Genomic DNA, 16,236 nt, shown 5'->3' with positions numbered 1-16,236 from the left:
TGCCTGCCTGCGTGCGTGCGTGCGTGCGTGCGTGCGTGCGTGCGTGTGTGCCTGTGTGCAGTCTATCTATGCCACCTTGGAAACTCTGAAAATTTCCATTGTGAACAGTAACAAATCTCACCAGTAGAGGGAACTATAAGTTGGCAGCGTTGGATAAAAATAGCCCTTTAATACTTGACATGGATTTTCCATTCTGTGTCACAACCTTACAACATACTGAACACTCTCAAGGCAACTGTATTGCACCTGTTTATACCTCCCTATACCGGCTTGTATAGCCATTTAGCCCTACATCTATTTATTCCATTCTTGCGTCAAGGTCAATAACATTTAAAGATTGAATGTTTGCTGTGTACATTTCTCATTTATATATTTTAGAAAGTACAGGGCTGTGCAGTTATGCCTCACCACTCACTCAAAGAGAGAAAAGAAATGAGCAGAGTCACTGCTGACCACTGTCTAGCCAACTGTTACGTCACAGATTGTAAGAGTGTTACTGTAGGTAGAGACAGAGAGAGAGGGGAGGGGGGAGAGAGATAGAAAGACGGGTGGGCTGAGAGAGGGAGAGAAAGAGGGAGAGAGAGAGAGAGAGAGAGAGAGAGAGAGAGAGAGAGAGAGAGAGAGAGAGAGAGAGAGAGTTGTGCAGGTCACTAGTGTCACTCCAGTGCCAGCCTGCATGCATGCGTGTCTCTCCGTGGCTCATGTGTGACAACTGTGTCTCAATGCACGTCTCACACAGATCATAACATCTCTCAACTCTTTTCAACACTTTTTGCACAGACGACACAGGTAGGCTGAACACTTTTCATTCTGCTCAGTAAGTAGGCTTAGCCTATATTATCCAGACTGAACAAAGCTCTAAAATGCTCTACAAGACAAACAAGAGCATTTTTTATTCAATGTCGTTGCAGTGGAAACGTAACATTTTGAAATAACATTGAATAGTAGTGTGTAAGAATCAAGGGTGAGACTGTAGCTTATACTGAGTGACCTCTGACAGGCCTTCTTTGATAAGAGACATTTTGGACTAGATAAACATGTGACTGTCTGTCATTAATCAGTTACCTGGGTCCACTTCCAAGTTGAGAAGGGAAATATCTAACTTTGTATGTGAGAGAGAGAGAAAGCGAGGGGGATGGGGGGCAGGGTACAGACACTGACTTGTCATAATTAAACAAAATAAAAACAGCCACGTCAATGAATTCTCCGACACTTCCTGTGTCTGTCATTCAGACTGACCTTATCTCCATTCTGATTGGCTCTAGCTGCACTGATATCAGTGTGTCATAACCGACTTCATAGACAAGACATACAGTCACACTCAAATATTAGTATGTACTGTTAGTGACCTACTGTTAGTGACCTACTGTACTTAACAGTCTCTGATTGTTTACCTTGTTGTCAGTTCAAACAGTTCTTTGTCATGGCTGGGACAAGATCAGTATAGGCTATGACTGTAGCCAATAGGATCGCAGAACGGAGTAGGTTGGGTGTCTCAGCACAATTTAAAATCCTGAGTGTTCATTTAACCAGTGGTGTAAAGTAACTAAGTAGATTTACTCAAGTATTGTACTTAAGTAACATTTTGAGGTATTTTTTACTTTACTGGAGATCTACAAGCAGATCTACAAGCTCACAATGCGTCGCGATGTGACGCATTGTGAGCTTGTAGAATAGATCTGCTATTTTCAAAAGATTTGAATACATTTGAAAACTTGATGGGACATTCTGCATAATGAGTACTTTTACTTTTGGCCAATACTTCTGTAGTTTTACTCAAGTACATTTTTTATTCCAGACTTTTTTTTACTTCTAACAGAGTATTCCTTCATTGCAGAATTGATACTTTTTCCACCACTGCATTTAACTCCATGGGAAAACGTTATATGAATCAGTGTGAATGTTTAGGAAGTCAGGGCTATAATCTAGTTGTTTCTTTCAGGTTGAATGCGTAGGCCAATAATAATCCCACCATAGCCCCAGACACTGAATAATTATACTCATTAACGCACTATAGGAGCATTTACACCAATTGGCACATTCATTTTACTTATACAGTATAGGCTGGTTCTGCAGGTTTGCTGGCATACAGTGTGTGTGTGTGTGTGTGTGTGTGTGTGTGTGTGTGTGTGTGTGTGTGTGTGTGTGTGTGTGTGTGTGTGTGTGTGTGTGTGTGTGTGTGTGTGACTGTGTGTGTGTGTGTGTGTGTGTGTGTGTGTGTGTGTGTGTGTGTGTGTGTGTGTGTGTGTGTGTGTGTGTGTGTGTGTGCGTGCGTGCGTGCGTGTGTGTGTGTGTGTGTGTGTGCGTGTGTGTGTGTGTGTGCAATGCATACGTGCATGTTTGCATGTGTGCATGAATCCATGGTGTCTGCTCAACGTTCCAAAGTAATGACCTTGTTATTGGTGTATTTTTGTACGGCATTTCGCCTATCGATACAGATACGATTACGTACTACTGCTTTATTATTTTATTATTATTATGTTTGCACCAATCAACTTCCTGCCTAATTCAAGTGTTCAATATCAAAACATCAAGTGCTGTGGAGGTTATTAAGGGACATTGTCCATCTCCAGTATCAAAGAAAACATGGCGCTCCACTTCTGCAGGCCTGTCCAGTAATCCTATTGTGAATGTGATACATTGCACGGGTCAGAGCGTACAGACCAGGCCTATCTATTTCCAGACTTGCGTGGTAGTAAATATTTTCTGCGAGCAAAACTGAGACATATGGGCCGCAACTTAGGCCTCCGTAGGTCACCTTGAGAGAAACTCAAATTTGTGCACACCAGACCAGTGTGGCCTGAATACATCCGTTCTGTTTATGAAACCAGAGCAGACTTCAGGAGGGTAGAAAGAATGAGAAGCGGTGAGCTTTTGGCAGAATTCTATCCTGTTCTTAAATGCTTTCATGTCAAGAACTCTCAAATTAATACCATTATGTAGGTCGCAGACCATCTGAAAATATTTTGTGCCAGGGAAACCCATATGTTAAAATGTTTCTTTCAAAATAAATTGTTTTAACGGCAGATCTACAAGCTCACAATGCAACTTGTAGAGCTTGTAGATCTGCTATTTTCATATAGCCGATGTAAATGGGTTAAAGGGGTTGAACTGATTTTGCTTGCCTGGCGACCCCCTGCGGGTCCCCGGACCCCACTTTGAGAAGCACAGCCTGTGTGTTTATACTTGTTTTGCGCGACACCCAGGCTTTACATTTTGACCTACCCTCACGTCATCATGTCACATCAAATCTCTGAAATAGCTTCCGCCCGTGGCGGGTGACAGATGGAGATGTATATGGTATCTATACATAGTAAGATATGCAGGCACCATGCCTATACATAGACACACACAAGTGCAGCAACGTAGAGCAGAGTGAGCAACTTTTTCCGATCAGGGCATTAGCCTACTTATTCCATTAAGACAACCCATCTGTGTCATTTTAAGATGCACAGAGTGCCGCGCTATGAGCTTGTAGATCTGCTATTTTTGAAAAATCGTGAAGATGTGTGCAAATCTTTGAATATAAATATTTTTAAAGCAAACATTTGTAAACATTTTTGTTCCAAAGATTTGAGTTACAAATGTTCGCTTTAAAAATATATATACATTCAAAAATGTGCACACATTTTCACGATTTGTTTTTCAAAAACAGCCAAAGAGATCTTAAAATGACACACATGCGTTCCCGGCCTTAATGGATTAAGTCAGTGAGAGGACAAATAATCAGCTATTTAATTCCCTCTAGTAAATGCTAATGTTGTTTGGTTAGTCACACTCAAACGTTTAACAACGATCATTGCTCTATTTGTGAGTGTGCCAATGCGCTCTGAATGTCCCGTCTGTCTGTTATGCAGAATGCATGCCTGCCAGGAACTGCATGCACCTCGCATTTGTGCCAATGCCAGTGAGGCCTCCGTCATGACATGCACCACATGGCAGTTTGTAGATCCACCTGATCCGGATCTGTCTCAGGTTGCCTGAGAAGAGAGCTCACAGGCTGATAGGAGAAGTGCAGATAGTCGGTGTCTGTGGTTCTAAAACTTCCATGTGGTTCACAGCGGTGGTTGTGCCTGTGTAAAGGCGCACTGGCACTTCCTGTGTTTTTTTTATGTCTCTCTACACTGTTTTGTCCACTGTTTTGTCCATATTAATCGCGATCAAAGTATGATTGTACAATTATAGGGGGGACAATTATAGAGGGAAGGTGGAAAAAGATTATTTTTGCGTCCTAATTGAACGTGTCCCGATCAGAATCTTCATTGTTAGCCTGATGTTAGCAGTTATAGTTCAGCTACTTTTATATCCCTTAATCCCTTAATTAATAAGGGATAGAATAATATGGGGAGCTTACTTTGAATGCAATTAATAAAGATGTATTAAAAAGTTTGCAAAAGCATGTTAAATTAATACAATCATCAATCAAAAAGAATAATGTATAAATATTTAAATGCTTGCTATTCAAATAATGTGGGAAAAACAGTACTTGTGTTATAATTTGGCATTCTCATAAGCAACAAATATGTTTTATAAATGTTGGAAAAAGGTGTTTGAACAGCTAAATCTGCCCCGCCCCATCATTCAGTTAAGCAGTTTTGTGATGTCAGGACTGGAGTGGAGGAAGTCCTCCCTGGTAAACTCACCTAGACTCCCTATACACAAATACAAGGATACTTATATAATCAATATACATTAAATGTAACCTTTTTACAGTAGAGAGGCTCTAGAGCATTGAAAATTATGACTTTAAATGATTTATAGGCCAATATTGTACCAAGTACTGGCAATACAGTGTACAGCAGCAGTGCAGCTTCCCTCTACTCATGATGTCATCACTGTGAAGTTTCATTCTGCCAGGTGTAGGGTCACCTTTTCAAAACTTTTAAGTCATTTCCATATAAATATATGGAAAAAAAGAAACTGATATTGTTGTTTAGATATGAACTAGTGTGTAAATATGAAAAGTTGTCCCTCATCTGTTGCCCCGCCTTTAAGAACCAACACTAGTAAATTACTGTTAAGTCAAAATTGAATCAATAATGTAAATAAAGGAACAGACAGGACAGGAGTATGAGTCAGCAGGAAAAACTTTGTGGTTGTGAATCATTTTATCACATGAAAAAAAAAAAACTGCTCACTCTGTCAGGGACTGGATGGAGCCCTGCTCTGCAACTGTTTTGCAGAACACAGTCGCATTCTTTCCGAAAGATATGAGCGTATTCATGGATACAGCCAACCATCTCTACAAGTCAACCATTACACTTGCACTGTACTGCCAACGGGCACCCACACCCATTAACTTGGACTTGGAATCAAAATATTATACAGATTATAAAATCTGTCGCTGTCGGGCAGAAACCTCTTATCTCCATATTCTAACTTTGTGTTTTTTCGTAAACGAACGCCCTACTTGATCATACTACAGCGTCACACAAAAGCATCAAAAGCTCGAAACGTGGCGCAAAGCAACACGTTTTGAGCTTGTAGATCTGCTACTTTTGCTACTTTTGGATTTGAATCCTGGCTGAAAAATAACAGTTTTGGACATATGAGGTTTCTACCCAACAGAGACGATATGACTTGAGATTGCATGGACAAATATTCATGAAACTTGGTGGTACTGATCTCAGTAGGCTGCCCCGAAGAGGGCCGGAAAAGTCAACAGTCAAGGTCACGGTCAAAATATGACATAATATCTCAGGAACGGAGGGACACTGCTGGTTCTGGGTCTGCAGCACGCCACTAGTTGCAGCCCTAATATGTAGTGAAGTACACAAAACATACACATGAACAATTATCGATTATTTTGGTAGCGAATATTTGTTTTATATTTTGTATATCAACAAATCAACGTTAAACATTTTTTATTCACTTAAGGAAATGGTCAGTCAGTACAGAAAATGGAATAGCACTATATTCATGTGTTTCCTGGATGCATCCCAAGCTTTTGATCGTATCAACCAGGATAAATAGTTTTTAAAGCCACAAGAGCGAGGCGTCCCCTCGTATTTAAGAAAGGATCCTGCAGTTCTGGTATTCTCACCAAACTATGCAAACTAGGTGGGGAATGAGTACGTCCACACCTTTTCTAGTGTCCAATGTACCCCAGGGCGGAATTCTGTCGCTGATACTCTTCAACTTGTACATGGAAGACTTATTTAAACAGTTAAAAGACTGTAAAACTGGTTGCATGGTGGGGAATAACCTTATTAATCACATGATTTATGCTGATGATTTAGTTTTACTGTCTCCTTACAGTGCTGGTTTACAGCAGCTACTCAGGGTCTGCTCAAAATATTGCATGTTGTTTTTATATAAAAAAAGAGTGGTTATGATCACTAGAACGAAGGGCGATCAGAAGCTCACCTTTCCCTCTTTCTCATTGGACGGTGAAGTATTAGAGGTTGTGAAAAAGTTTGAATACCTGGGTCACATAATGTTTGTGACCAGTAATGTACCCACATTTCATGCTGTATTGAGGAATTGTATGTATAGATTTAAGTGTAGACTGATGGAGTAAAACATTTTTGTTAATTATTAACAGGGATCACACAGAGTGATACAAGGTATTCCTCGTGCTTCTGGAAACACTGGAGCCAATGTTTATATGTTTTTAACTGATCTGGGCTTTATGGAGTGAAATCAGTCTACTACTCAGGCTATCTCTGTGTTGTTGTCAGGGCAGGAATTTCAGGGAGGCCACGAAGGCCATGGCCGTCGTTGCCCCTCAGTTTGGCCTTGTGCCCCTCAAACAGATGGCATGCCCTGAGGCCACAGTGGCCTTAATGCCCCAGCTGACTGTACTGTCTCTTTCTTGTCATGTAGACACCAGTGTCTCTTTCTTGTCATGTAGACACCAGTGTTTTTGGTTGAGATTCTGAATTCTTAACTCCCCTGATTCCCCATCTTTAAACCACTCCAGTGACTTTGATTGGTGCAGGGCTGAGCATGGATCAGATTGTAAATACCATCATTTATATCTATCTAAATCGATTAGTCATATTAACCACTCAAAGGGGTATTTCACTGTGTCTAGGTGAAACACGACCTTTGACACAATCTAAATGTCTCAATAGAAGAGCAGGGAGACAAAATACAACCACCCCAATTGTATAATTAATTGTATTAACTACTCTACCATACAGATTAAACAAATTTACATTTTAGTCATTAAAAGAAAGTTACATAATGCCACTTTAACATCTACTCAGGCTTTTATGTGCACCCCAGACACGGTGCTTGATTCAATGATTTAATAAAATAAATGAAAAAACATTTAGAACAATATCAGTCACCTGAAGCTGGGATGTATGTTAAAAATGAATTTAATGTGGTTAAAAAGGAGTTTGTAGTTACAATAATATGCTTATATAATCTAACTATTGAATCAAGCAACTGTCTGGGGTGAACACTAAAGGCAGAGTAGAGGTTAAAATGAGCGTATAAGTGTCTTAAAGTGAAACAAGCAGAAAAGGCAGATCTGCTATTTTCACTATTTAAAAAAAGAAATAGTTTAATCAATAATCAGTTGATTTCTTTCAATACTCATGGTGTGCTACTGTTGTGTGTGCAGTACCCAGCGGTCATTCTGGAGGGGAAGAGCCCAGCAGTGGAGGCCAGCAGGGGGGCAGGAGATGAGAGAGAGCCCTCCTCCCTGTCTGAAGACCAGAGGCCAGCGGCATGGCTGAGCCCCGACCCCGCCACCCTGCCCCTGACCCAGGCAGAGCTGCCCGGGCCCTGGCAGAGTGAGAGCCTGCTGGCCGAGTCCTGGTCCACCATGGGGGACGTGGACCACGAGGAGACCAAGAGCCTGGACAGCAGCGACGGGGCCCACAGCCACACGCCCGGAGAGGAGCGCAGCGACAACCACTCCTCCATGTCAGACATGGTTCACCTGGAGAAGGAGGAGGCCGAGCTGCTGCTATTGGAGGCCGAGAAGGCAGCGGCGGAGGCGGAGGAGGAGGAGGAGGAGGAGGAGGAAGACGAGGAGCTGCAGAGCAGTGTGCTGAGCGTGCTGGGAGGGGAGAGCGAGCTGGCCGAGCTGCATGAGGAGGAGCTGGACCTGCGGGGGCCAGAGATCGGGGCTCGTCACAGGCAGGTGGTCCCCCCGATGGCCCTGCCCATCCCGATGCCTATCGTCCGGCTAGAGCCCCCCTCCACCACCTCCACTCCGGTCCCGGCGCTCACCGCCGCCGAGTTATTACAGCTACTGTCCACACAGGTGCTGCACCCCCCTCCCGTCCTCGCGGCGACGGGGGTCCCGGCAGGGAACCAACAACCTCTCGACCAATCCCCCCATCCTGTGGAGGAACCCGCTGTAGCAGCATCACAGGGAGCCGCCGCGCCAGAGAAGGCGGGGCCAGAGAAGGCGGGGCCAGAGAAGGCGGGGCCAGAGAAGGCGGGGCCAGAGCAAAGTGGGCCACGTGGCACCGGCGAGCTACCCATGATGCTGTGCGGTGGCGCCGCTCTGGTCGCGGTTGTGGGAGTGGTGGCTTACGGCGCCATGGTCTACTGCAGGAAATAGAAAACTCCCATGGTCTCCTTGGACACCCTGTCAACCTGCCCACCATCCCCCCAAACAATGTCTTGTGTTGCGGGGGATGTTCGTTGTACACTTGGGGTGCGTTCGAAAATACAGCACTGAGCGCACTGGCCAATACAAACTAATAGGCGAGTGTGCTCCGGTGCGCAATTTCCGAACGCACCCTTGTTGTGGTCATGAGCATGAATTCAGATAATTTCTGCTGTCTATGCTACCTCAGCTCACACCAGGACTCGAGGCCGTCCATCATTTCTGTGTGGAGAAAGTCCCGTGATTTCAAGACGAATGTAAAAAAAAAGAATAATTCACGAGTGAAAACTACTTTAAAGAACCCTGAAAATCTGAGCATTTGTTGTTGGGTTGTTGTTTGTTTTTCTTGACATTAAATCACACAGTAACGTAACTAACAGAATAAATGTTGTTTTATACTTATACAGTAAGACTCATAAAAAAGTGTCAAAGCTTTTTTTTATTTTTTATGAAATTGTTGTCGCATCAACACTGTCGACAGACACTTGTCTTACAAGAATAATCATAACCACAATAACGCTGGTGTCCGTATTTTTTAAAGATTTTCAAAAATAGCCTAGAAGAAGCTCAACACATTGAGATGTGACACATTGTGAGCTTGTAGATTTGCCTTTGTTTTTTGCTAATTGTCATACAATGACGTAGGCTACAGTAGGCAAGGCTTAAGTGGTCAAGGATGGAGAGAGCACTTTGCACACTGCTGTGTGGACAGTGCACGAGAGAGTGGATCTTTTCAAAGTAGCCTACAGGCAAACTGACACTGTGGTGTTCTGCAAAAAAAAAAAAAAAAAACGTTGCCATGGGAACACACCATCTCTGTGCCAGTGATATGCATACTGTGTAATTTATGTCTATAGCCTGCCACCTACTGTTCACAAAGCCACACTACAGGCATTTAACAGAGTAGTTACAGTAGTCTATGAAATTAATATCAAATCACCAGATAGATGGGAAATACTCCTCACTCAAAGTCACATGGACAAATACACTGTACTGTAGCTTATCAGTAATCATTATGTGTTAATGCTTCCAGTAAGGTAAAACACACACCAGTGTACAGATACATGTAATATAGAAAGATAATGATAATGTTTGGTGATCGGATGGTTAGGGCGCATATCAATATGTACGTGTGCAAAATGCTGGTCGGCGATTCCCAGCTGGCTGGACCATGTGTCATGTCACTCCCTGAACTCTCTCCACATTTCCTGTCTCTCTCTCTACTACATACATGGGCAACTGGCAGCCCGGGGGCCACATGCGGCCCCCACCGATCACTTAATAATGCGGCCCGCAGGTTAATATCGGATTACTGATATGTTATTGATTTCAGCTGTTACAATTCCAAACATGCAAACATGACCCGCTTTAATTACTCCAGTCTATATTAGTAGCTTAATGACTAGTATTAAAATTCTATTGTCTTTTTTTTATGTCCAATGTATTTCTATTTAAGTTCATAAAGTTAACATAAGTATAACTAAATGCATTTGAAATTAAATTAAAAAAATACTTTTCAGAATTCCAATTCAAAAATAGCAAAAAAAAAAATCTGGATTCCAATTCAAAATTTGCAAAAATAGCAGATCTACAAGCTCAAAATATTCATTAAAATCTGATTATTTTCCTCTGAGGCCAAATTATGAAAATCTTATAAGATACTTAAAATAGCATCACACTGTACACCAGTGTTGTAAAGTACATTTACTCAAGTACTGTACTTATAAGTAAAATGTAGAGGTATTTTTCCTTTACTGGAGTATTTCCAATTTTCAGTACTTTTACTTTTACTCCACTACAATTATTTGAAATCTTTAGTTACTTTGTAGATTTGGATTATTATTACAAAACCTACATTAACCACTTCAGCCCTAAATACATTTCGGCCATTTGAAAATGCTATTTTTAAATTATGTTTATACATTTTCGACACTTGAAAATTTGTGAAATGGGACATTCTGCATAATGAGAACTTTCTACTTTCTGTACTTTAAGTACATTATGATGCCAATACTTTCGTAATGTAATTTCTGCTTTGCTCTATTGATACTTTTACTTAAGTACAAAATGTGAGTACTTTTTCCACCACTGCTGTACACCAGTTTTACTGTTCATCAATCCTCAAGAATAATAAAAGGTACTGATCCGATGCTATCATACGGCCAAAAATCAATCCCACAGATAATGGATTTACGACTCTGTGGCTTTCACCAACATTTCTGTCTGATAGGCTAATGTGTGTCAGTGGCTTTGAAACTTCTTGATTTCCATTGACTGCCAGTAAATAAAGAAGTAGATTCCTGGGCTCAATGTGTTGCGGTTATGAAGCCCTTCCCACAAAGGTACCTGCAACACACTGAGCTATTGAAGTGAGAAGAGGAAGGAAAGTGCTTCTTTGTTTACAAAGATAAATATTATTCCTGCACGCTCTGTTCTGCCAGAGAGCATGTACTGTAAACACCCACACACACACACACACACACACACACACACACACACACACACACACACACACACACACACACACACACACACACACACACACACACACACACACACACACACACACACACACACACACACACACACACACACACACACACACACACACACACACAGAGAGAGAGAGATTATCAGACTTAAATTTAGGTTACAATTAATGCAGCCATAAGCCATGTTGCAGACAGACAGACAGACAGACAGACAAACAACCAGACAACCAGACAGAAAAACAGACAGACAAACAACCAGACAACCAGACAACCAGACAGAAAAACAGACAGACAAACAAACAACCAGACAACCAGACAACCAGACAGAAAAACAGACAGACAAACAACCAGACAACCAGACAACCAGACAGAAAAACAGACAGACAAACAACCAGACAACCAGACAAACAGCATTAAAGTGCAAAAGAAACAGACATTTGAATACAAAAAGATTGTACTAAAGAGTTAAGAAAATGAAAAATCTGAATAAACTAAACTACAGGAGTTAAGTTACAATGCAGCAGAGAAGTGTTCAGCTTTGATTTAAAGAACTGAGGGTTCCAGATAATGTGACGCATACAAGCAAGCTGAATGCTGCTTCTCCAAGTTCAGTTCTGATTCTGGGGATAGAGGGCAGATGACCTGAGAGGTCTGGATGGTCCATGATATCGCACAAGTTCAGAAATGTATTGACCCAAAACTATTCAATGCTTCATAAAACGACAAGTCATATTTTGAAATCAATTCTTTGACAGAGAGGGAGCCAGTGTAAAATATGTAAGAACTGGAGTGATATGCTCCACTTGTATTAGTAAGGACCTCAGCATTTTCTTTTACTTTACTGGAGTATTTCCAATTTTCAGTACTTTTACTTCTACTCCATTACTCAGAGGCAAATATTGTACTTTTATGCCACTACAATTATTTGAAAACTTTTTTTTTGTTACTTCGTAGATTTGGATTATTATTACAAAACATACATTAACCTTTACCCCTATTTAAACTTTGGATATTTAAAAATAGCAGATCTACAAGCTCACAACGCGTCACATGGCGACGCGTTGTGAGCTTGTATATCTGCTATTTTCAAAAGCCTTTTACACATTTTAGACGTTTTTTTAATACATTGAAAACTTGAAGTGGGACATTCTGCATAATTAGTACTTTCTACTTTTGGTACTTTAAGTACATTTTGATGCCAATACTTTTGTACTTTTACTCGAGTAAATGAATTCCGGACTTTTATTTGTAACAGAGTATTTCTACATTGCAGTATTAATACTTTTTACATAAGTAAACAATTTGAGTACTTTTTCCACCACTGATAATAAGTCAACCATTCTTTCAGTTGAAAATCTGTCACTTCTGTCCTGCTTCAAGAAAGGTTCACATGACACAAAGTATAAATTATACGTAACTCCAGAGTGTTTTATCCCAGAAGGATTGGTGTCAACACGGAGGTGTGAGGGCTTGGTTTGTGGTTGTTAATTTATGATGGAGGTTTGACCCTGAATGGAGGCAGGGAAAGATGGATGGATAGAAGAGTAGAGACTGCGGTTCTATGTCTTTATCAGCACACTGCACCTAACAGGAAACATGTGCACGTCCATGCACGCACGCACTCACGGACACACACACACACACACACACACACACCCAGACACTAATGCACACAAGCACATACGCACGCAAACACACACGCATGCAAGTGGGCGCGCATGCACACAAATGCACGCAAACGCGCACACACACCCACACACACACACACACGCACACACACACAAACACACATACACACAATCTAGTTGGTGTTATATGGCCATTTTTCTAAATGGATTATTTAATTAAAGCTGCACTATGTATACTTTTCTCTTCTACCCCGGATTTGAACCTGGTTTCCTGCACAAGTGCTGACATTTTTACCATTGAGCTAATAGAGCCTGCCTGCTTGCTCAGGGGATAAATTGAATCTTGACCATCAGGTCAGACCCATCAGGTCAAGATTCATGTCAGATCCTGTTTCTAGGTGAGACATGACCTTTGACACGATCTAAATGTCTCAACAGAAGAGCAGGGAGACAAAATACAGCCACCCCAATTGTATAAGTTATATTAATAGTATTAAGTATTAATATATTCTACCATACAAATTGGAAAATAAATTTGTATTCATTAAAAAAAAGTTACATAGTGCTGCTTTAAATGTTTTTATTTATTTATATAACAACAATAACACAAATCTTACCAAGCACATTCCAACCGGCAATAATTCTTTTTTTTAAAGCCCAAACTAAAAGGCTGTAGCATTAATCTGTGCCTCTACATCGTGTCATTGTTTCTTTAATGATTGTATCTCTGCGTTCAGCCGTGACCACTCTGCTTTCACACTTAACCAGGCTTGAAAGGGGAACTTCTGGAACGAGTCAGTTGATATTTAAAACTGATAAATGCAACTTCTCATAAAGCGCCGGTGTTTATTTGAAGAGGGAGTCGGCTTTGTGATCGACGCACGGGACACACGACTCGCTACTGGTCACTGCCCTTATCAACCATTAACGTTTATGAGCTAATTTGTCAAAAACCTGTGTGTATTTATGACAGGCCTGTCCACATGATCAGTATACTGTAACATAATACACAGTGTTCATTTTACTCTGAGAGGGCACAAATGCACCCTTATTTGGTTACATTTGTGCACTTCCAGCATTACTAATGGGTAAATAAAAGAGTACTGTTGGACATATTGACCATGCATTTTAAGTAAGTGCAGTACTTTTCACTGCAATTATCATTTGTATTTATTGTAAACTTTTGAATGGCACAATTGAATGGCACATCTATTTTAAATGTGTAAATCTAATCATTTCATATTTTACGCCAATTCAACCGGGTGAGAACTTAATATTCCCCAGAAAAGATCAGCCTGTGAAAAAAAAAATGATCAAAGACTCAGATATAGCTCTTAGCTCACACACAGTAAAAGGCCCAGCTCTGAGAGGTTAAATCCCTGTGTCAAATCCTGAATGTTCAGCATAGTGCAGTTTGCATCCTGCTGAATAGCACTCTTAAATTAATTATCAAAACTGAGGATTTTACTGCGTACTTATGGACCTCTTGACAAGTGTCACCGCACAGAAATGACCCCTCAAAAATAAACAAATGACATATTATTATCAGTGGTGTAAAGTACATGTACTCAAGTACTGTCCTTAAGTACAATTTTGAGGTATTTTTGACTTTACTGGAGTATTTCCAATTTTCAGTACTTTTACTTTGAAAATAGCCGACACATTTTGAGCTTGTAGATCTGCTATTTTCAAAAGATTTTTATGCATTTTATACATTTGAAAACTTTGTGAAATGGGACATTCTGCATAATGAGTACTTTCTACTCTTGGTACTTTTTGGTACTTTTTGATACCAATACTTTTGTACTTTTTTACTTGTAACAGAGTATTTCTACATTGCAGTATTGATACTTTTACTTAAGTCATCTTTTTTTTTTACACCACTGATTATTATTAATAATAGTACAATACAATACACTGATAACACAAGCCCACATGGAACCAATGAAATGATCTCATACAACAGAGAAGTAACAGGCGGACAAGAGCCAGAGTGAAAAGGTCACAAAGGCATCTTGTTTACAAAACCTTTGTGTCTGTAAAGGCTGACACGCTGGCTTACAATCAAGCAAAACAATGTTTAAATATTTACAATTTTATGATCATTTCATTTGTCAGTTTACTACAGATTTTGGCCTATTAACCACTTGTTTAACACACACACACACACACACACACACACACACACACACACACACACACACACACACACACACACACACACACACACACACACACACACACACACACACACACACACACACACACACACACACACAGCTCTATAGGGCCATTTCTATTCAAATATGCGGTGTTTGTAAAGTATGTACACTTATTGTAAATGTGTATTTTAGATAAGTATCACCCCCCATGGGCATGCAAATCCTGAAGGCACTCAATGATATTCCTGGACTGAGTTCTGGGCAGTAAAAAGAGTTGTTTGTTGTTCACAGATTGTGATCTCAGCTCTCTCACAATGTGAGAGGGCTGATGGTCAGATCTCTATCTAGTGTCTACTGTTCTTCCAAAAAAAAAAAGAGAAGTGTGGAGCTGCACGGTGACGTTGACACATTTAAATCGCCCAGTTCATCCATGTGAATGGTGAGCAGCCATTGGAGGCGTGTATAACGTATATATAAACCTGAACACCATAGGTGTGTTCACCGGCATACTGTAAGTGTACCTCCATCCTAAAGCTTTAAGACAGCAGAATGGCTACGACGGAGGGTAACCCTCAAACGTATAAGTTGGTGAGTCACTACGATCTGAGCACACATCCATTTGAATTGTTTGGATTGAGATGTCAATTAATAGTTTTTCTATTCAAATTCATTTTGATAGTGGTCATTGCTATAGAGTGTTTTTTCAGTAACAGGGGTCTCCCCATATCTCCAGCTTTTTAATTAACTGAAAATATATTTTCAGGTGGGTTGCCAATGCCATTGGCAATGCACCTGAAAATTATAATGTTCCAATTCCAAATTTGTCTGCTCATCCTTTTTGCACTATGCTTATCCTGTATCCTGTATCAGTTTCCTCTCCTGATTGGACAAAATTGTTATCCGGACCTGAAAATGCATTTTCTGTTCATTAAAGAGCTGGAGAGACGGGGAGACCCTTGTTACTTATTTTATAGCAATGATTATTATCATAATACAAAGCTATCTAATACTCATTTTAACAAAACAAAAAATAACAACCACTTATACCTCATTTAACTTTTTCATCAAAAGAAAAAAAGTGATTGAAAGTTGTTGAAGAATATGTAGTAGGTTTCCTGTTGTCTGTTACTCACATCTGTACGCTCTTGAAGTCAGAATAACACTGAGGATTTTGTCGTGTAATGCCATAGGGTTCACCGGACAATGACATCAACCAGCATTTTGAGGACGCCATCGATGTGATTCAACAACACTCGGATAACGGAGTTTATTATGACACAGGTACAGTACATCTCTCACACCTCTCCACCATGTAGGCCAATTATCAACCCAGGATGGATGCCATCGCAAAGACAGACATTTTACCCTCCTTTTTTTCCTGA

At 40.6% G+C, this 16,236-nt stretch overlaps 2 protein-coding genes across 2 annotated transcripts in view; both read left to right on the top strand.

The window, feature by feature from the left end:
* The first annotated feature begins 674 nt into the window (after positions 1-674).
* On the top strand, positions 675-8,717 carry LOC308079790 (uncharacterized protein). The gene is made up of 2 exons (XM_080421387.1): positions 675-789; positions 7,574-8,717. Exon 2 carries the CDS (start codon positions 7,778-7,780, stop codon positions 8,522-8,524), a length of 747 nt encoding a protein of 248 aa, XP_080277513.1. The 5' UTR covers positions 675-789; positions 7,574-7,777; the 3' UTR covers positions 8,525-8,717.
* A 6,633-nt stretch (positions 8,718-15,350) lies between these two features.
* The window catches only part of LOC308079746 (transcription factor Spi-C-like), a 5,735-nt gene continuing 4,849 nt past the window's right edge, over positions 15,351-16,236 (top strand). The window contains exons 1-2 of the mRNA XM_080421335.1: positions 15,351-15,442; positions 16,045-16,135. Of these exons, the coding sequence (XP_080277461.1) occupies positions 15,404-15,442; positions 16,045-16,135 (130 nt within the window). The 5' untranslated portion in view covers positions 15,351-15,403. The remainder of the gene's footprint in view (positions 15,443-16,044; positions 16,136-16,236) is intronic.

This window comes from Gymnoscopelus braueri (genome assembly GCF_963280865.1).
Source record: "Gymnoscopelus braueri genome assembly, chromosome: 23".
Lineage (NCBI taxonomy): Eukaryota > Metazoa > Chordata > Actinopteri > Myctophiformes > Myctophidae > Gymnoscopelus > Gymnoscopelus braueri.
The sequence above is the reverse complement of the archived record's forward strand: the minus strand, read 5'-3'. Positions and strand labels throughout refer to the sequence as shown.